General features: G+C 39.8%; 1 protein-coding gene across 9 annotated transcripts in view; it reads left to right on the forward strand.

The window, feature by feature from the left end:
• EZH2 (enhancer of zeste 2 polycomb repressive complex 2 subunit) overlaps positions 1–17,849 on the forward strand; it is a 56,971-nt gene that overhangs the window by 26,865 nt on the left and 12,257 nt on the right. For 5 of the 9 annotated variants that reach the window (XM_066992158.1, XM_066992160.1, XM_066992157.1 and 2 more), the window contains 5 exons: positions 3,564–3,702; positions 6,282–6,425; positions 6,976–7,078; positions 7,618–7,781; positions 16,779–16,870. In XM_066992158.1, coding sequence (XP_066848259.1) covers positions 3,564–3,702; positions 6,282–6,425; positions 6,976–7,078; positions 7,618–7,781; positions 16,779–16,870 — 642 coding nt within the window. The remainder of the gene's footprint in view (positions 1–3,563; positions 3,703–6,281; positions 6,426–6,975; positions 7,079–7,617; positions 7,782–16,778; positions 16,871–17,849) is intronic. The other 4 variants (XM_066992159.1, XM_066992156.1, XM_066992155.1 and 1 more) reach the window with 3 other exon arrangements.

Consider the following 17,849-nt stretch of genomic DNA (forward strand, 5'->3'; position numbering starts at 1 on the left):
GAGGGTGCACTTGATTCCACTGTCCATGTTGCCAGCGAAGATGTTAAACAGTGGTTGTCCCAATACTGACCCCTGAGGAACACCACTAAGCACTGATCTCCATGTGGACATGGAACTGTTGACTCTCGAAGTGTGACCATCCAGCCAATTCCTTACCCATTGAGTTGTCCGTCCATAAAATCCATGTCTCTCCGACTTAGAGACAAGGATATGGTGGGAGACAGTGTCAAATGCTTTGCACAAGTCCAGGTAGATGTCAGTTGCTCATTCCCTGTCCATCAATGCTGTAACCCTATTGTAGAAGACCACCAGATTTGTCAGGCATGGTCTGCCCTTTGTGAAGCCATGCTGGTTGTCACCAACCACTTCATTTTTCGTGTTTCTTAGCATAGTTTCCTGGAGGATCTGCTCCATGATCTTTCCAGGCACAGAGGTGAGACTGCCTGTCCTGTAGCTCCCCAGGTCTTCCTTGTTTTCCTTTTTTTAAAAAGGGTTACGTTTCCCCTCCTCAGTCACTGGGAACTTCACTGCACTACAATGACTCCTCAAAAAGGATGGACAGTGGCTTAGCAGCTCCATCTGCTGGTTCCTTCAGGGCCTTTGGATGCCTCTCGTCATGTCCCATGGACTTTTGCACTTTTACATTCCTTAGATGGTCTTGAAAGTGATATTCTCTTACAGCGGGCAGTTCACAATTCTCCCTGTCCCTGCCTTTGCCTTCTGGAACATGGGTTGTGTGGCTAGAGCTCTTGCAGGTGAAGTCTGAGGCAAAGTCACTGAGAGCCTCAGCCTTCTCCATATTCCAGGTAACCAGGTCTTATGTCTCCTTCGGGAGAGGGCCCTCAATTTCCCTAGTCTTCCTTTTATCACTGACATACCTATAGAAGTCTTTCTTGTTACCCTTGATGTCCCTGGCAAAAATTTAATTTTAAAAGGGCTTTGGCTTTCCTAACCTGATCCGTGGCTGCTCAGATGATGTCTCTGTATCCTTCCCAGGCTTCCTGTCCTTGCTTCCATCCTCTGTAGGACCCTTTTTCAACTTAAGTTTGGCCAGGAGCTCCATGTTCATCTATGTAGGCCTCCTGGTGTTTTTGCCTGACTTCCTCTTTGTTGGGATGCATCACTCCTGAGCTTTGCGGACGTGATCCTTGAATATTAACTAGCTTTCTTGGGCTCCTCTTCCCTTCAGGGCTTTGTTGCATGGCACTCTACCAAGCAGACCACTGAAGAGGTCAAAGTCTGCTCTCAAAAGGTCCAGGCTAGTGAGCTTGCTGTGCTCCCTCCTCACAGTCCTCTGAATGCAAACCTGCACCATTTCATGGTCATAGTAGCTACGGCTGTCCTTGATCTTCATGTTTCCCACCAGCCCTTCCTTGTTGGTGAGAATGAGGTCTGGCACAGTGCCTCTCCTCCTTGCTTCCTCTGTCACTTGGAGAAGGAATTTGTCATTCATGCATTTCAGGAACCTCGTGGATTTCCTGTGCTCTGCTGTGCTGTCCCTCCAACAGGTATTGGGGTGGTTGAAGTACCCCATGAGGACCAGGGCTTGCGAATGTGAGGCTGCTTCTATCTTGTCTATAGAGGGCCTCATATGCTTGTTCTTCCTGATCAGGTGGCCTGCAGCAGACCCCCACTATTTTGTCCCTGCCCTCCTGTAATCCTGCCCCACAAGCTCTCTTTCAGCTCCCTATCTGTCCCCAGGCAGAGCTCCTTGCACTCCAGCTGCTCAATGACGTAGTGTGGTGCCCCCTTCTTGTTTCCCATGTCTGTCCTTCCTAAAGAGCCTGTATCCTTCAGAGCCATCCCACCACATCCTTGTATTGCCAATGAGGTCATGGCTGTGCAGGCCTGTGTGCCTAACTCCTCTTGTTTGTTCCCTGCGCTATGTATTAGCGTAGAGGCATTTGAGTTGGGCCCCTGATGAAGCTGACTTACTGGCTGGAATTTCTTTTGCTGCTCTTCAGGTGCTCTCCTGCTGAACCGTGACCCTTCTTCAGGCTCTGGGCATCTATTGCTGACATGAACATCAGACTGGGGAGGAGCGGGATGGGCTGAGGTTCCCCTCCCCTGGCAACTTTAGTTTAAAGCCCTCTTCACCAGCTTTCTCAAAGCCAGTCCCATGCTCCCCTGGCTGTAGCATCAGTCCTGTAACTATCTGTTGATTTGACGGATTCAACTGGCCCTTTCAAACCACTTCCCTCTGATTGGGAGGACTGATGAAAAAGCTGCCTGTACTCCTGAGTCCTTCACTGCTGCTCTCAGGGCTCTGTAATCCCTCTTGACGCTCCTCAGACTGCTCCTGGCTGCATCACTGATGCCTGCATGAAACAGCAGCAGTGGGTAATGGTAGTTAGTGTCCAAGGCTTGGCAGCCTCTTGGTGATATCCCTGATACGAGCCCCTGGTAAGCAGCAGCCTTCTCTCAAAAGTGGATCAGGTCAGCAGATGGATGCCTCTGTACCTCTCTCTCGGAAGAGTCATCTGCTACTATCACCTGTAGTCTTTTCTTAGGTGCACTATATTTAATATAATGAGAAATATTTTCTGAGGGATGTGACTGTCCTTACGTAAGACAAGTGGCCAACATACCTGTAGCAGAATAATAATTCTTATGTACTAAAGAGATCTCAGTCCTGAAATAGTTTCCCCATGTAATGGTGATCTCATATAGCAACTGGAGTTCAGCCTTTTTTCTAATTAGCTTTACTGTATATGCAAACTCTAATGTTAGATTTCTGATAAAGGTGTTTGACTTACTTGAAAAGCTTAGCTTATTACAAATCTTTGTCACAGCATTTTGTATACAAAGGCTTTTGCTAAAATGGTTATGATGGTAATCACAACAAAGCAATTTAAATAACTAGTTTTATCAGTATAAGTACAGAGTTCTTCCACACTTTTTTCTACTTGCTTTCAATTTGTCAGTATTTGGGTATTTGCACTGCTGCAGAATGATGATCAGCAGGAAACTTTGCATTGTCTATTTTCCTAACAATAGAAGGCTCTTGAAATGCTGGAAAACACAGCTGAGTATCAAGGTCTGTAAATTCTACTGATAAAACTTTAGGTTATTAATGTGGTAATTCTGGATATAGACAAAACAAATCTGAGAATGGCATTTGGATTAAATAGTGTGAGGCATGTTTCTGTGCTATCTGTTTAGACAACTTGAATTTAGAGTCTTTCTGTATCATGTTTTCTTATCTCTAACAAAGGAATGAAAGGGTGGTTTCTATCACATGTTGCTGAGAGAAGCAAGGAAGAGAGAATGAATTTAACAGTGCAAGCTTCCTAAAGCTAGTTAGCTTATTGTGCTTCTATAGTAGAAGTTTTGTTGCAACACACTGCTGACCTTAATGTTAGGAGTTGGTGTCAGCATCTTGAGCCTTTCACAACTAGTGCAAAAAGTTCTTAAATAAAGATGGTTTTGTTTTTAGTTAACTGTGAATATGCTAAGTGGTGAAGCCAATTTAACTGTTATCTAAACAGTTGTAGATTATGAAAACAGCAGTGGCCAACTGAACATGCAATTTAACAACGATTATGATCAAACGATTTTACTAGGTAGAGGATGAAACTGTTTTACATAACATTCCGTATATGGGAGATGAAGTGCTTGACCAGGATGGTACCTTTATTGAAGAGCTTATCAAGAATTATGATGGGAAAGTACATGGAGACAGAGGTGAGCCCAAACACTCAGGTATACTAATCACTTCTTTCTACATAAATAATTTCTGTCAGTTTTATTTGTTAAGGCCTGATACTTGATTGTTACAATAGTATCTCTAGAATGCCTGTGCTGTGTAAATGTTGGATAAAATAGAAATCCTTATATAAATATAGTGACTTTCATTTTCATAAGGCTACAAAGTATTCAAGTATGGAGAAATTAAATGCATTTTTTTCCAAGACCATAGAGTGATTCATCATAATGCCTAAGCGAAACATGGAGAAGTTTTTGGTGTTCAATGTTCAGGGCTTTTGAATATAATAGTATAACATACAGATGTGTGTCCTGCTTAGCAGAAAGTGGCAGGAGAGGCATGCAAAACTCTGATTATTACAACACTTACAAATTACGTTCAGTAGACCAACCTTCTGTGGGTTTTGATTTTCTTCCCTTACCTTCAAGGTGTAAATAACTTTTCATTGGTTATCACAAATTAATTGTATCAGAGAGTCATAGAATGGCTTGGGTTGGAAGGGACTGTAGAGATCCATCTAACTCCAACCCCCCTGCTATGGGCAGGGACACCTTCCACTAGACCAGGTTTCTTAAAGCCCCATCCAGCCTGGCCTTAAACACTTCCAGGGATGGGGGGAGGACAGTGTCAAATGCTTTGCACAACTCTGGGTAAATAACATCAGTTGCTCTTCCCCTATCCATCAATGCTTTAACCCTGTTGTAGGTGGTCACTGATTTGCCCTTAGTAAAGCCAAGTTGGCTGTCACCAATCACCTCATTTTCCACGTGCCTTAGCATAGTTTCCAGGAGGATCTGTTTCGTGATCTTTCCAGGCAGACATGAGACTGACTGGCCTGTAGTTCCTTGGGTCTTCTTTTTTTCCCCTTTTTAAAAATGGGAGTTATTTCCCTTCTTCCAGTCAGTGTATATGTACCTATCTACAGTATGTATAGGTATTCACATGTATAGTTTTTTCTTGAATCAGTAGATCTGCTTGCTCTGGGTATCCACTCAGAATGGCTTATACAAGCCTAATTTTATAGTTGTAAAAGTTTCTCTGACTATTCTGCTTCCCCTTCTCAAAAACATTTGTCCTGTTCTGCTCCCTGCCCACTCTGTCCCAAGCAGAATCATTTCTTGCAGTGCTGCTTCTTACATTCCTGTTAGTGCAGGAGTCACTAAGGAGGAAAACTACATTTCTGAGTATATTCTGTGTCACTCATGAAAGTTAAGCCTGTGATTCAATAGTAAACGTTACTCAGTCCTACATCAGTCTTGCTAATGTCTTCAGGATAGATGGTGCCTTTATATTTCTTGAAGAACATCACTGTTTTTTGCCTTTGGATAATTTTACAAATTTACTGATTGTTGTTGACACTCTTGTCAGAGAACTGATTAGATCAAAATGTTGACATTACTAATAAATGTATTATATTACTGATTTAATTTATTATTGAGTCCAGCTTTAAAATTAATCTCCTTTCACTGCCTTGAGTCCCACGTTCATGATGGTAATAATTCAGGTCCTTTGTACCTGTATATCAAAAGTCAAAAGAATGCTTTTTATTTTTCCAGTAACTATTTGTTTGTGTGGCTATAATGAAATTTAAATGCTATGGAAATCTGTAATCTAGAGGCATTTCCTTTTATTTATTTATATTTTTATGTATATATATATTTGTGTATATATAATGAGCCATAATTATAGAATAGTTTTGTAGTTGCACTTTTGGGAGAGAAATTCTTACTAATCTATGTGGGTATGTTGAGAGTCTGTTTAAAACATCCAAATACCTGCCTCTTTCCATTATATGCATATTAATAAATCTATGAGCTTCCTTCAAGTTACAGTGTGACATCCACCCCTGTTCAAGTTCAGAAGCAGGGTGAAAGCACTACAGTTGCCACATGGTTCAGTTATTTTTTGAGAAGTAACAGCAGTATGTCAATGTACAGTTTTCCTCTCTGCAAAAATGTCTGTTTGGGCATCTGTGCTGCCCTTTGAGTTTCACAGCAGAATCTGGGCTAAAAAGCAGATACACGGCATTGTATCCTTGAGTTTTCTTGTGAAATTGTTGTTTATATTTCCTTGCCAGTGACATCTACAGTAGTGGAAATAGATGCTAAAAACTACCAGCCAAAAGTCTCTCTGGGGATTCCCTATCTGTCTAAGGATAGTTTCATAGTCTGTTTGCATGCATTGGCTGTCTTTGCATGCATAAGGCTGGCTTAACCCAACCACATTGGAACTGGGATTCTGGTATAAAATCTCTTAAACAATCTAGCTAGTAACTCTACTCTTTAAAAAAAATCTATCAAGGAAGAGAGATTTATTCTTGTTTACTGGCATGAAGAATGGGGAGTTGAAAAAGAATTTTCAAAAATTTTTCTCCCCATCCTGGTTCTCAGGTTAAAAAATGAATACCAAGTATTTTTAATTCTTCTGAGTTCATACATTGAAACGAAGAAGGAAAAATACAAATTTGTTTTTCATAACTTACAGCTTTTGCCATAATTCAAGTGTAGGGAGGATTAAAAATATTTCATATATACCATGTGCTTTTCTGTTCACTCCCAATTTTGCTGAATTTCAGAATGTGGATTTATCAATGATGAAATATTTGTTGAGCTGGTCAATGCACTTGGTCAATATAGTGATGATGAAGATGATGATGATGGAGATGACAATCCTGATGAAAGAGATGACAAGCAAAAAGATCGGGAAGGTAACAGGATGGGTATGTCTGTCTGCAGACTTTAAAATTTAAGACCAAAAAAAGCTTTTCTTTAATCACTTGGTAAATTTGTTCAAACCCTTCAACTTAATAGTTTTCAGATCTAAAGTAACATCATTTTCTTCATCATTTCCTTTGCCATATAGTTCAAGAAATTTAGAGAGAATACTACAAAACATGCTTTTGTCAGCTTTTGTTTCTCTCCAAATTGAGACAATCAAATGCTCAAAAATCAGTTGGGAATCTTTCTAACAAATGCTTTGGTAAGCCTCAGAAAATGAAATAATATTATTCTTAAGTAGACAGTGCTGAATTGCCATCTCCATCTGCTGGTGAAATAATGTTTTCTCCAAATTTCACTAGTACAGTTCTGTCAGCAGGAAAGATCACTAAGGTGTTTAATTTAAATTCTCAGTAATTTAGAAATAAAAACCTTTGTTTCTTTTTTTATTAGGATTTTGGCGAAGTCCCTCTTTGAACACCTCCTTGAAGTAGCAAAGGAGCAGAAATATAATTTTTGTTTTTGTTTTCCAAAATTTTGCTTCTTTGACAGAGAAAGAAAGTCATCCACCTCGGAGGTTTCCTTCTGACAAGATATTTGAAGCCATTTCTTCAATGTTTCCAGACAAGGGTACAGCAGAAGAACTGAAAGAGAAGTAAGAAAGTATTTCTTAGTATATATTGCTGTGTTGAATTATGAAACAAAGATTCCTTGACTTCATTAAGTATTTGTTGATAAGGAATGGTCCCCCTAGCTTCCAGGTTCTGTGGCTGTTGTGTAACTAGTGCAAGTGATATTTGAAGGTAATTGGCTGTTCTCTCCAATTGAGCCAAAAAATAGAGAGGTTTATTAGCTTTCTTTTCAAACTACTGAAAAGTGGGTGCTTGTGTATGCTTAATGTCATTTTCTTGAAGTGGTAAAATAAAAGCTGTTTAAAAAAAGCTACCTTTTTCGTATTAGTAATATATATATGAAGAGGTGAGTTTCAAAGTAAATGCATGCGTTCCTAGCAATTTTATACTTGTGTTAATGAGTATAGAACTAGCGTGTCATATTACTTGCTGATGAACCTTTCTAGCTGACACATTACCTACAATTTTTTGTAAAAAAAAATTGTCACTGAAAACAGAGCGGTAATTGTAAAAACTTGTTTTTCATTGTACTGAATAAACAACTTGTATTTCTTTTCCTAAGATACAAAGAACTCACTGAGCAGCAGCTTCCAGGAGCTCTTCCTCCTGAATGCACACCAAACATTGATGGACCAAACGCTAAATCTGTTCAGAGGGAGCAAAGCCTACACTCTTTTCACACACTCTTCTGTAGGCGCTGTTTTAAATATGATTGCTTCTTGCATCGTAAGTACAATTGTATTGTGCTTGTATCTCTTGCTTTTTGCAAGTCAGAAAACTTAACATAAGATGCAATACAGAAGGAAGTAAAGAGAGATGAAAGCATTATTATCACTAAAATTTACAAAAGTAATTTGTCCATGTTGACACTATTTTGTAGGGAAAACTATACCTCAGAAAATTGAATGCACCTGCTTGGGGTTTATGCTTTTTGCATTTAGGAATGCTTGTAGAATTGCAGGCTTAGACCAGCCTGTGATGTTATTTCTATTTATCTGGTCTTCAAGAGAACTACCCTTTTTCCCACTATTTCTGTGTTACACCTTTGCAGTTTATGCAGAGAAACTGAGAATGGAATATGATTCTGTATAAAAATATTTGGTTATTCAACAGACTTGCTTTGTCTTCTAGGAGGGAGAATGAATATCCATCCACAAACAGTTTTATCTTTCATTCTCTCAGGTCACTTGCACCTGCCTGATGATTTGAAAAAGAATAGTTTCAGACAGTTGAATTTTAGTAACTGTGATATCCTTTCCACTGAATTCCTTTTGTGTTGACCCCCACTTTTGGGGAATTCAAAAAGTGTTAGCAATGACATTAGTAAGAGAAATTCGGAACTGCTAATTGAGACAATTATTTCTCTGAGAATGGAGTCAAAGGTGAAGGGGAACCTAGTGGTCAAATATGAATTGGTTTGGACCTTAGTTAAATACTACGATGCTCTTTATTTCAAATACTTTTTCTCTTTTGACTTAACTGCTCATACGTATGTTAGACTGTAAGTATAAATGCATATTCATCTGGAAATCTTCATGCTTTGTCAGCAGCTCCTCGTGCAGCATGCGCGCATTCTGCCTGTATTTGTACTTCATCCAGAAGGCTTTACACAGTGCTGGTGCTTTTTAGTATCCCTTAGTTGCCTCTTAGTTTGAGGAGGAAATGGCGTTGTCCTTACATGGGGAGGGGTGGGGAAACTTTTAGTTTCATCAACATTTGTGGCTTTTGGAGTTAGGTCAGTTAGTTTCACTTTCTCCCTGTATTCTTTTGGAAGGTCTTGCTTGAGAATACATGCAGAAAAGCTCTTACCTCTCAGTGTTTAAGAAAATAAGTTTTTGTAGATATAGCTGCTGTCTTGTCTTGTCCAGCCAGCTTCAACATTGTGTGTCCTGTGAAGCTATAGGTACTGTTTAAAAGTGCCTTAGTTGCCTGAATGACTCATTTCAAGAAGTGTTCTGCTTGCAGCTGTAGTCTGTAGGACAGGGAAGTGAAGCTGTATGCTACCTCTTGGCAAATATATTAGTCAGGAATTTCTTTTAAGGAGATTTGACATTGTCAGTAGTCTCAGGGAGTTTGAATGCCATTATAGTTTTCTTTTTCCAAAAGCATTTTGGATTTTAAGTCAACAAGAAAGCACTGTTCAGACGCTTTGAGAACAAACTTTTTACAGTAGTGCCCTAGAAGATTTTAGGTATTTCTGCAGCAGTGTTTTTTTGGCCATTTTTCTCAGTATCTTGTATAAACTCAGAAGAGTTTTTCACCGAAGTTATGGGCTCCTTTAAGAATATGCATATACTCAATTATTAACATAGATCATGTAGATCTGCTTTTATATAGATATACCTTTCATAGTCATTTTTGAAGAATGTTAGAAATAGAACTGAACAAACATACATATGTAAGTCTGTGGGCCCTTCTGGGATACACCTGTGAATGCTGAGTGAGCTGGCAAATATTGTAAGGCCACTCTCAATCTTTGATCAGCTGTGGCATATTGGAGAAGTGCCCAGAGACTGGAGAAAAGCAAGTGTCACTCCTATTTTCAAGAACTGCTAGAAGGAGGACCCAGGGAGCTGACCCAGGTCAGACTCACCTCGATTCCTGGAAAGATGATGAAACAGCTAATCCTGGCAAGTATTTCCAGGCACGTGAACAACAAGACATCTTGGGAGTTGTCAGCATGGATTTACTAAGAAGTCGTCGTACTTGATCAACCTGATAAGCTTCTATGATAAAATGACAGGCCTCGTAGATGATGGGAGAGCAGTGGATATTGTCTATCTGGACTTCAGTAAGGCCTCTGATACTGTCCCCCATAAGATCTTCAAAGAGAAGCTTTTGAAGTATGGGCTGGATGAGCACACAGTGAGGTGGATTGAAAAATGGCTGAATGATGGTACCCACAGGGTAGTGGTCAGTGGTGCAAAGTCTAGTTGAAGGCCAGTAAAGAGCAGAGCACCCCAGGGGTCAATACTGGGTCCAGTCCTAGTTAACATCTTTGTTAATGATCTGGACAATGGGGTAGAGTGCACTCTCAGTAAATTCGTGGACAACACAAAACTGGGGGGGAGTGGTTGACCCATGCATCCATCCAGAGGGACCTTACAGGCTTTGCAGGAGAGGTGGACTAGCAGGTGTGCTTCAACAAGAAATGCAATGTCCTGCACCTGGTGAGGAACAAACCCATGCATCAATATTTGCTGGGGGTCACTCAGCTGGAAAGCAGCTTTATAGAAAAGTCCCTGGGGGTCCTGGTGGACACCAAGTTGAAAATGAGCCAGCAATGTGTCTTTGCTATAAAGAAAGCCAATGGTCTCCTGGGCTGCATTAAACAAAGTGTTGCCAGCAGGTCAAGGAAGGTGATCCTTCTCCTCTGCTCACCCTTGGTGAGACCACACCTGGAGCAGTGTGTCTAGTTCCGGGCTCCTAGTACAAGAAAGACATGGGCATACTTCAGAGTGTTGTGGATAATTTCCTGGTTCAGGTACTAGATAAACCAACCGGAGGAGAAGTGTTACTGGACCGGGTGCTCACTAATGTAGATGAACTCATTAGAGAGGTCAAGATCGGAGGCAGTCTGGGCTGCAGTGAACATGCCCTGGTTGAGTTTGTGTTCTCAAGGAATATGGGCTTGGCAAAACCCTGAACTTCTGAAGAGCAAACTTGCAGTTGTTTAAACACCTAGTGGGCGAGATCCCCCTGGAACCCTCTAAGGATGCTTTTCTTAGAGTGCAAGATCTTTCCATCCCTTTCCATCCCCATGTATAAGAAAGGAAGAAGGGAAAGCAGGAAATGGGCATGGCTCAGCAAGGACCTGCTGGTCAAACAGAGGTGTGAGAAGGAAATGCACAGGCAGTGGAAGCAGGGACATGTGGTCTGGATGTACAGGGATGCAGTCCGGATATGCAGGGATGGGATTAAGAAAGCCAAGATACAGATAGAACTAATCTTGGCAAGGGTTGCAAAGACTAGCAAGAAAGGATTCTATAGGCACATTGGTCAGAAAAGAAAGGCCAAGGAGAGTTTATGCCCTCTAGTAAACGTGAAGGGAGAACCGGTAATAAGAGACATGGAGAAGGCTGAGGTACTCAACTTTGCCTCAGAATTCACTGCCAGTCAGGCTTCCAACATCTCTTGAGTCCCTGGTGATGGCTGGGTGAGCAAAGTCCCTCCCACTGTAAGTGAAGAGCAGGTTTGAGACCACCTGATGAAACTGAACAGATAAAAATCTATGGGGCCTGATGACATGCATCCCAGTGTCATGAGGGAAATGGCTATGTAGTAGCCAACCTTCTCTCCATCGTATTTGAGAAGTCCTGGCAGTTAGGCAAAGTCCCATGTGACTGGAAAAATGAAAACACCTCATTTTTAAAAAGGGTCAAAAGGAGGACCTGGGGAGCTACAGGCTGGTGAACTTCACCTCTGTGCCTGGCAAGAGCATGGCACAGATCCTCCTGGAAGCAATGTCAAGGTACATGCAAGACAAGGAGGTGATCAGAGACAGCCAGCATGGTTTCATCAGTGGCAAATTGTGCCTGACCAATCTGGTGGCCTTCTGTGATGGAGTGACTGCATCAGTTGACAAGGGAAGACCAACCAATGGCATCTACCTGGACTTCTGTAAGGCCTATGACATGGTCACACATGACATCCTGATCTCCAGATTGGAGAGACACGGATTTGAGGGGTGGACCTTTCAGTGGATAAGGAATTGGCTTGAAGGTCACACCCAGAGAGCAGTGGTCAATAGCTCTATGTCCAAGTGGAGGCTGGTGACGAGTGGTGTCCTTCAGGAGTCTGTCTTGGGACTGGTACTATTTAATATCTTTATCAATGACAGACAGTGGGATTGAACGCACTCGCAGCAGTCAGCAGGTGACACCAAGGTATAGTTGATACAACAGAAGGAAGGGATGCCATCCAAAGGGACCTGGACAAGCTAGAAAAGCAGGCCCATGTGAGCCTAATGAGGTTCAACAAGTCCAAGTGCAAGGTGCTGCACCTGGGTCAGGGCAATCCCAGACAGGAGTACAGACTGGGAGAAGAACTCATTGAGAGCAGCCCTTCAGAGAAGGACTTGGGGGTTCTGGCGGACAAAAGGCTCTGCATGAACCAGCAGTGTGTTTCGACACAGAAGGCCAACTGCGTCGTGTGCTGCATCAAAAAATGAAGTGGCCAGCAGGTAGAGAGAGGTGATTGTCCCCCCCCCAGCCCTGCTCTGCCCTTGTGAGGCCCCACCTGGAGTACTGCGTCCAGGTCTGAGGCCCCCAGCACAAAGAAGATGTGGAGCTGTTAGAGCGGGTTCAGAGGACGGACATGAAGATGATCAGGGCACCTCTCCTGTGAAGAAAGACTGAGAGAGCTGGGGATGTTCTGCCTGGAGAAGAGAATGCTCTAGGGAGACCTCATTGCAGCTTTTCAGTACTTGAAGGGAGCTTATAAAACAGATGGAAAGCAGCTTTTTGCTCAATCAGATAATGATAGGACAAGGGGGAATGGTTTTAGACTGAAAGAGGGGAGATTTAGTTTAGAGGTTAGGAGGAAATTCTTCACTGAGAGGGTGGTGAGGTGCTGGAACAGGTTGCCCAGAGAGGTTGTGGATGCCCCATTCCTGGAGGTGTTTATGGCCAGGCTGAATGAGGCCTTGGGCAGCCTGATCTAGTGGATGGATCTTTTAAGGTGCCTTCCAACCCAAACTACTCTATGATGAACTTAAATTTCTTCAGATTTTCAGGGCCTTAACAGAAGGAAGAATGTTTTCAGTGTGGAGGCATTCAGAACACAGCAATGTGTCAAGACAGAATGTGAAGTTACCTGTAATGATTATGCTTTTCATGACAGCTCATGCAGCATGTCCATTGTTGCTGACCTTTTTTTAAAAAAAATCTAGTTGATCATTGCAAAGAGACCTTTTGAAACTGTGTTTGCTATGCAGTAAACCTGACTGGATACTGGTGGAATAAACTGATGCTTCTGTCACCATTTCCTGAAGACATAATCCAAATCCTACCTCTACAATAAATCCCACCTCTACCATGATTGATCACTGCTTTGGATGCATTGCTTCCTTCTGCTTTTTTTCTGTAGTGACAGCAAAGGAAGAGGATTTATTTTTTTCCCCTGTGTGTGTGTGTGACTAGAGCTAGGAATTTGTCTGTTAAGAACTGAGAAAATTCACTTGTATGACCTCTTCGCTTTTTGTGAAGTTTTAAGACTGTTAGTCTAAACATGTTGGATTCACTCGTGGGATCTAATTTGTAAGCAGAAATCTCTGGAGAAGGCATAGAGAATTGAAAAATAAAAAGTACAAGAATTCTATTAGTTCTGTTTTTGATCTTATAACTCCCATTCTTAGAGTCTGTTTTTAAGTTTATCCTTATTTTATATAGTTTCAAATCTTCATTGTAGAAAGTTTGAGTTAAATATTGGAAAGTTTATCATTAGGTTTCTAATATGTCAAGTCCCCTTCATGAGCTGGCAATCCCTTTATGTGCAGGTGATGACATTACTGAAAAAAACTTGTGTACCGACTTCATTTGCTGACAGCAAGGAATTATGCCTAAGTGTCTGGACTAACAAAGAATTTAGAAGAAGGAAAAATATCAGGTAGGGAGAATTTCCCAAATAGCTTGACTGTGAAGCAAATGTACATTTCAGGTTAAGCTATTGCCTGTGTGCTTTCATGAAAAAGTTGAGAATTGAGCCTGCTGGGGATCACAAAGATGGAAAACATTCATAGTGGAATAATTTTAGAATTAATTTAAGGAAATTATTAAAGAAAATGAGTTTAGTTATTTAGAAAATTCTACAAAGTCATCTGTTTTGGAAAAAAAAAAGTTTGCAATATTCAGAATACAGCTATAAAAAGTTTTATATCTTGCCCTGGTCCTTTCTTTTGTAATAAGTCTCACAAATACCTTGCAACAGTTGTGGTAGATTCTGGTTATAGTGGTCAGTACTATATGCTGTTGTGTGCTTTGGAAATAGCAGAACACAAGATACAATTCGAAGATTAATTTTAAGGTATAGCATATTTTTGGTCTGGTTGGTTTAAAAAGTCTAAGGATTTGATTCACTGCATTACAAATGAGAAGGATTTCTTTATCTAGTGGAAAAGAAAATTTTAATAAGTAAGCACTTGTTTTAAATTTTAATAAATAAGCACTTGTTTTAACTTGTTTTAGGACCTCACAAACTTGGAAGAGAAATACTTGTATTGCCAAGTGGCATATGTAAAAATAGTTTTGATTTCTGCATGTTGCAGTGGTTTGACGTGGATCATGGCTAGCAAATATTTTACTGTTTTTGCATTTTTGCAAAATCATTTTCCTTGTGGTATGAAGAGAGTGTAAAACAGTCAAGCTTGAATGAATAAAATGGTATACGATGCAAATTTAAAGATTCATTGTTGAAAAAATGTGCCTTTTCCTTTCTACTTTTTGTTGAGAAACTCCCATCATCTCATTTCTCAAAAGCTGGAAAAGGGTGGAATAACTTGGCATTAAATTGCACGGTTTCTTATTTAAATTATTTTAACTACAGAACACATGAACTCTTCAAGGATATATGAAACATGAGAAGTGACATGCTACATAAAAGATTTTAACTGAAATGTGGGGGAAGAGAGGAAGAAATGCTAATAGCAGCAATGTGCATAAATTACATCCATATATTTGTGTATAAATAATTTTTACATATCTATATGTCAGAAAGTGGTAAATTGAAGCTTTTTTATTTTTCCAAATTTATAAAATGTAATATATATCTGTGGAGAAAAAGATGCAATATTTAATTAGTGAAATATTTGTATCCTTTTATACCTTTTTAAGCCCAGCTTTGGGAAAATACATTGCTTCCCTGAAATCCCTATGTACTCGTCATCAATACAGGCATAAAATTACAGAATTTACAATGAAATTTTTACCACATCATCCCTTATGGGAGATGGGAGCATGCAGTGATGGTTTTAAGATGGAGTGATTTCACCAGAGGAGCTTCCTGAAAAAGCACTCATTAGCTCACCTTCCCTGTGGGTGCCAAATCAAGTGCTTGTGAAGCTATGTTGCAAACCAGATCACTGAAACATGATTTCCTTTTAAAAACCTTCTTTGAAGACACATGTGAGCTCTGTCCATAACAGCTGACAGATATTCTTCTTTAACAGGGGAATAACTGCATTTAAAATGTTCAATCTTGAAGGCATAGTGGATTATTATAAAGAGAAGCCTCGTAGAATCTAGAAATGAGTAGGAAAAGCTATGGTGGTGATCTGTTGAAGAAAGATGTGAGTTTTCTTAATACAGAAGAGCCCTTCGTATGGATTAATATGGGTGAGGGGGAGAGATTTGTTCTTTCAGTTCATACAGTAGCACTCTGTATTCACTAAGTGATGAAAAACTTAACTGTGACTTACAGTTGCTTAACTTTAACTGTGGTAAAACTGCAACATGAGTTCTTCTGCAGTGCTTGGGAATCAGTATTTTCAAACAGGAGTCTCTTGTATGCCTTCATGGAGCATTATGAAACAGGAAAGCTAGAACTGAGTCCTATATGTTTTTTAAACTTGAGTACATTCTCCATTTTTGTTCCTTGAAGGTTGTGTATGTCATTGTTACCACATTTAGGGGAAAAAGCTATTTCCTGTATTAAGCTATTTATGTGTATTAAAACAAACAAAATCTTTGAGGATAGTGTTTTTTTTTTTTTTACAGAAAATTGCAGAAAACTAAGGATAGTGTTTTTGAAAAGCTCCTAATACAACAGGGAACAACAGAGATAGAATAACTTGGGAACTTAAGTATGTGAGTCTGGCTACAGGTTTCCCAGACTTTACTTAAGTAGGGGATACTGAAGAGTTCCTGATGCTTCCAATGAAAACGGGAAAATCAGTCTCTCTGGTAACATTCTGTTGGGAAGCTGTTATCAAGTGAGGGAAGAGCTGGTAGAGACAAGCTTTACCAAAGGAATGGCTAGGGAACTTTGTTACCCTGTTGTAAAGGTGGTAATGTGGCATCTGCAGTGTATCCAGTTCGGCTTCATTGTGGCTCACCATTCTGCAACTTGAGTGCTCTACAGATGCCATCAGGATACAAGAAGAAATAGTTCTCTGCAAGTTGCAGACTTGACTGTGGCTGTTCTGATCTGTAGTGACTGTGTGCTGTTAACTCATTTTTACCTTGCAGCTAGGTTAGAGGAACTGGACTCCTGCTGCCTGTTGGCTTAGTTGTGGTGCTAGTAAATACTAGAGTAAAAATGCTTGTAAGACCTTCTCACTAACCAGAATGAAAAGTGGGTCTGTCACATTTGTAAAGTGCATGGCTTTTTTTTTGACAAGATAGAAATGGAAAATGTGGTCCTTACAGCTAGAGAAATGAACACCTAATAGGAGAAACTCTGAATAATTCTGTTTAACTTGGTAATCAAGTTTGTTCTTTTTGTTGGGAAGGGAGATAGAGCAAGTCTTCCTTGACATGTGAAACAAATGTGGTGATTGTCTTCACTGATAGAAACAGGCATATGCAAAACTTACTCATCTGCTTTCCATGTGTAATTAAGTGGTAAGTCAAATGTCAGTAGATGGAGTATATTTTGTGTTTTTCTAGTTTATATCATTTTTATGCTTTTTTTGGTGAAGTCTCGGTAAACCTTGTGTTTTGAATATTGTTTGAAGTTACCTAATGCATTTCTTTTAAGATTTAAAAACATTATTTTTTGATTCAACAGCATTCCATGCAACTCCTAATACTTACAAAAGAAAGAATACAGAAACAGCATTAGATAATAAGCCTTGTGGACCGCACTGTTATCAACATCTGGTAAGATTTCAAATAAACTAAGAATTCACTAAAGCAGAAATACTTACGAAATAGCAAGCTGCACGTAATGTTAGGACATGCTAGGTATGCAAACATGCCTGTATTTGTGGGCCACTTGGAGTCAAATCTGTTGTCTTCAGTTTTTGTGAAAGTGTTAATCACCAAATGAAAGTCTGAGTATGAATAACTTCGAACTCTATTAGATGTAGTCTGATACAGTTATAGGGAAGCAAGATCGTTACCTCCTAATGACACATTGCTGCCGTTGTGTCTAACTTAACTGGGTGTTATAGACTTAGCTCTCATAAGTTACATATCAACTAAAAATTGGACAGGTTTAGTTTACTGAAGGAGAGTTATATCCAGTATTAACGTTTTTAAGAAACAACCTGATAGAAATTAAGGGGAAAGTGTTAATAATATGATTTCAAATTTCTCTCATACTTGCCCTAAATTTTTTAATGTGAGAAACTACATATCTAGTTTTCCAATCTGAAAACGTACTATTGTCGTATCCTTTTTCACTAAAAGGCAAATTGCCACTGATTGTATTTTGAAAAATATAGAATGTGTACTGTTTAGGCAAGAAAAGTTCTTGTTCTGAAGGCCATTCTCAGTGGGAAATTCTCATTCCTTCTGTCACCTAGGAAGATGGAAACTTACTACTGAATTATTTTTCACTTAGCAGCCAAAATGAAAGTAGAATTGAAATAAATACTTTGTAAATGTAGATTTATTCATGGTAACATCAGAAATATTCATGTTCATGATAGAAAACTTGAACACAGAGACATTAAAAACAATTTGCATAATTGGTATGAGTAAATTAACTGGAATTTATGTATACATGATTAAGTTACAGAACAATGTAGAATAACGCAAGCCTGTAGAGTATGTAAGTAGAATCTGTTATCTGCCAACCCCAGGCTAGAGGTGAAAACACCTTTAAACTCTTTACTGAAAATTGTAGTGTTTTGTG

Source organism: Anser cygnoides, chromosome 2 (assembly GCF_040182565.1).
Source record: "Anser cygnoides isolate HZ-2024a breed goose chromosome 2, Taihu_goose_T2T_genome, whole genome shotgun sequence".
NCBI lineage: Eukaryota > Metazoa > Chordata > Aves > Anseriformes > Anatidae > Anser > Anser cygnoides.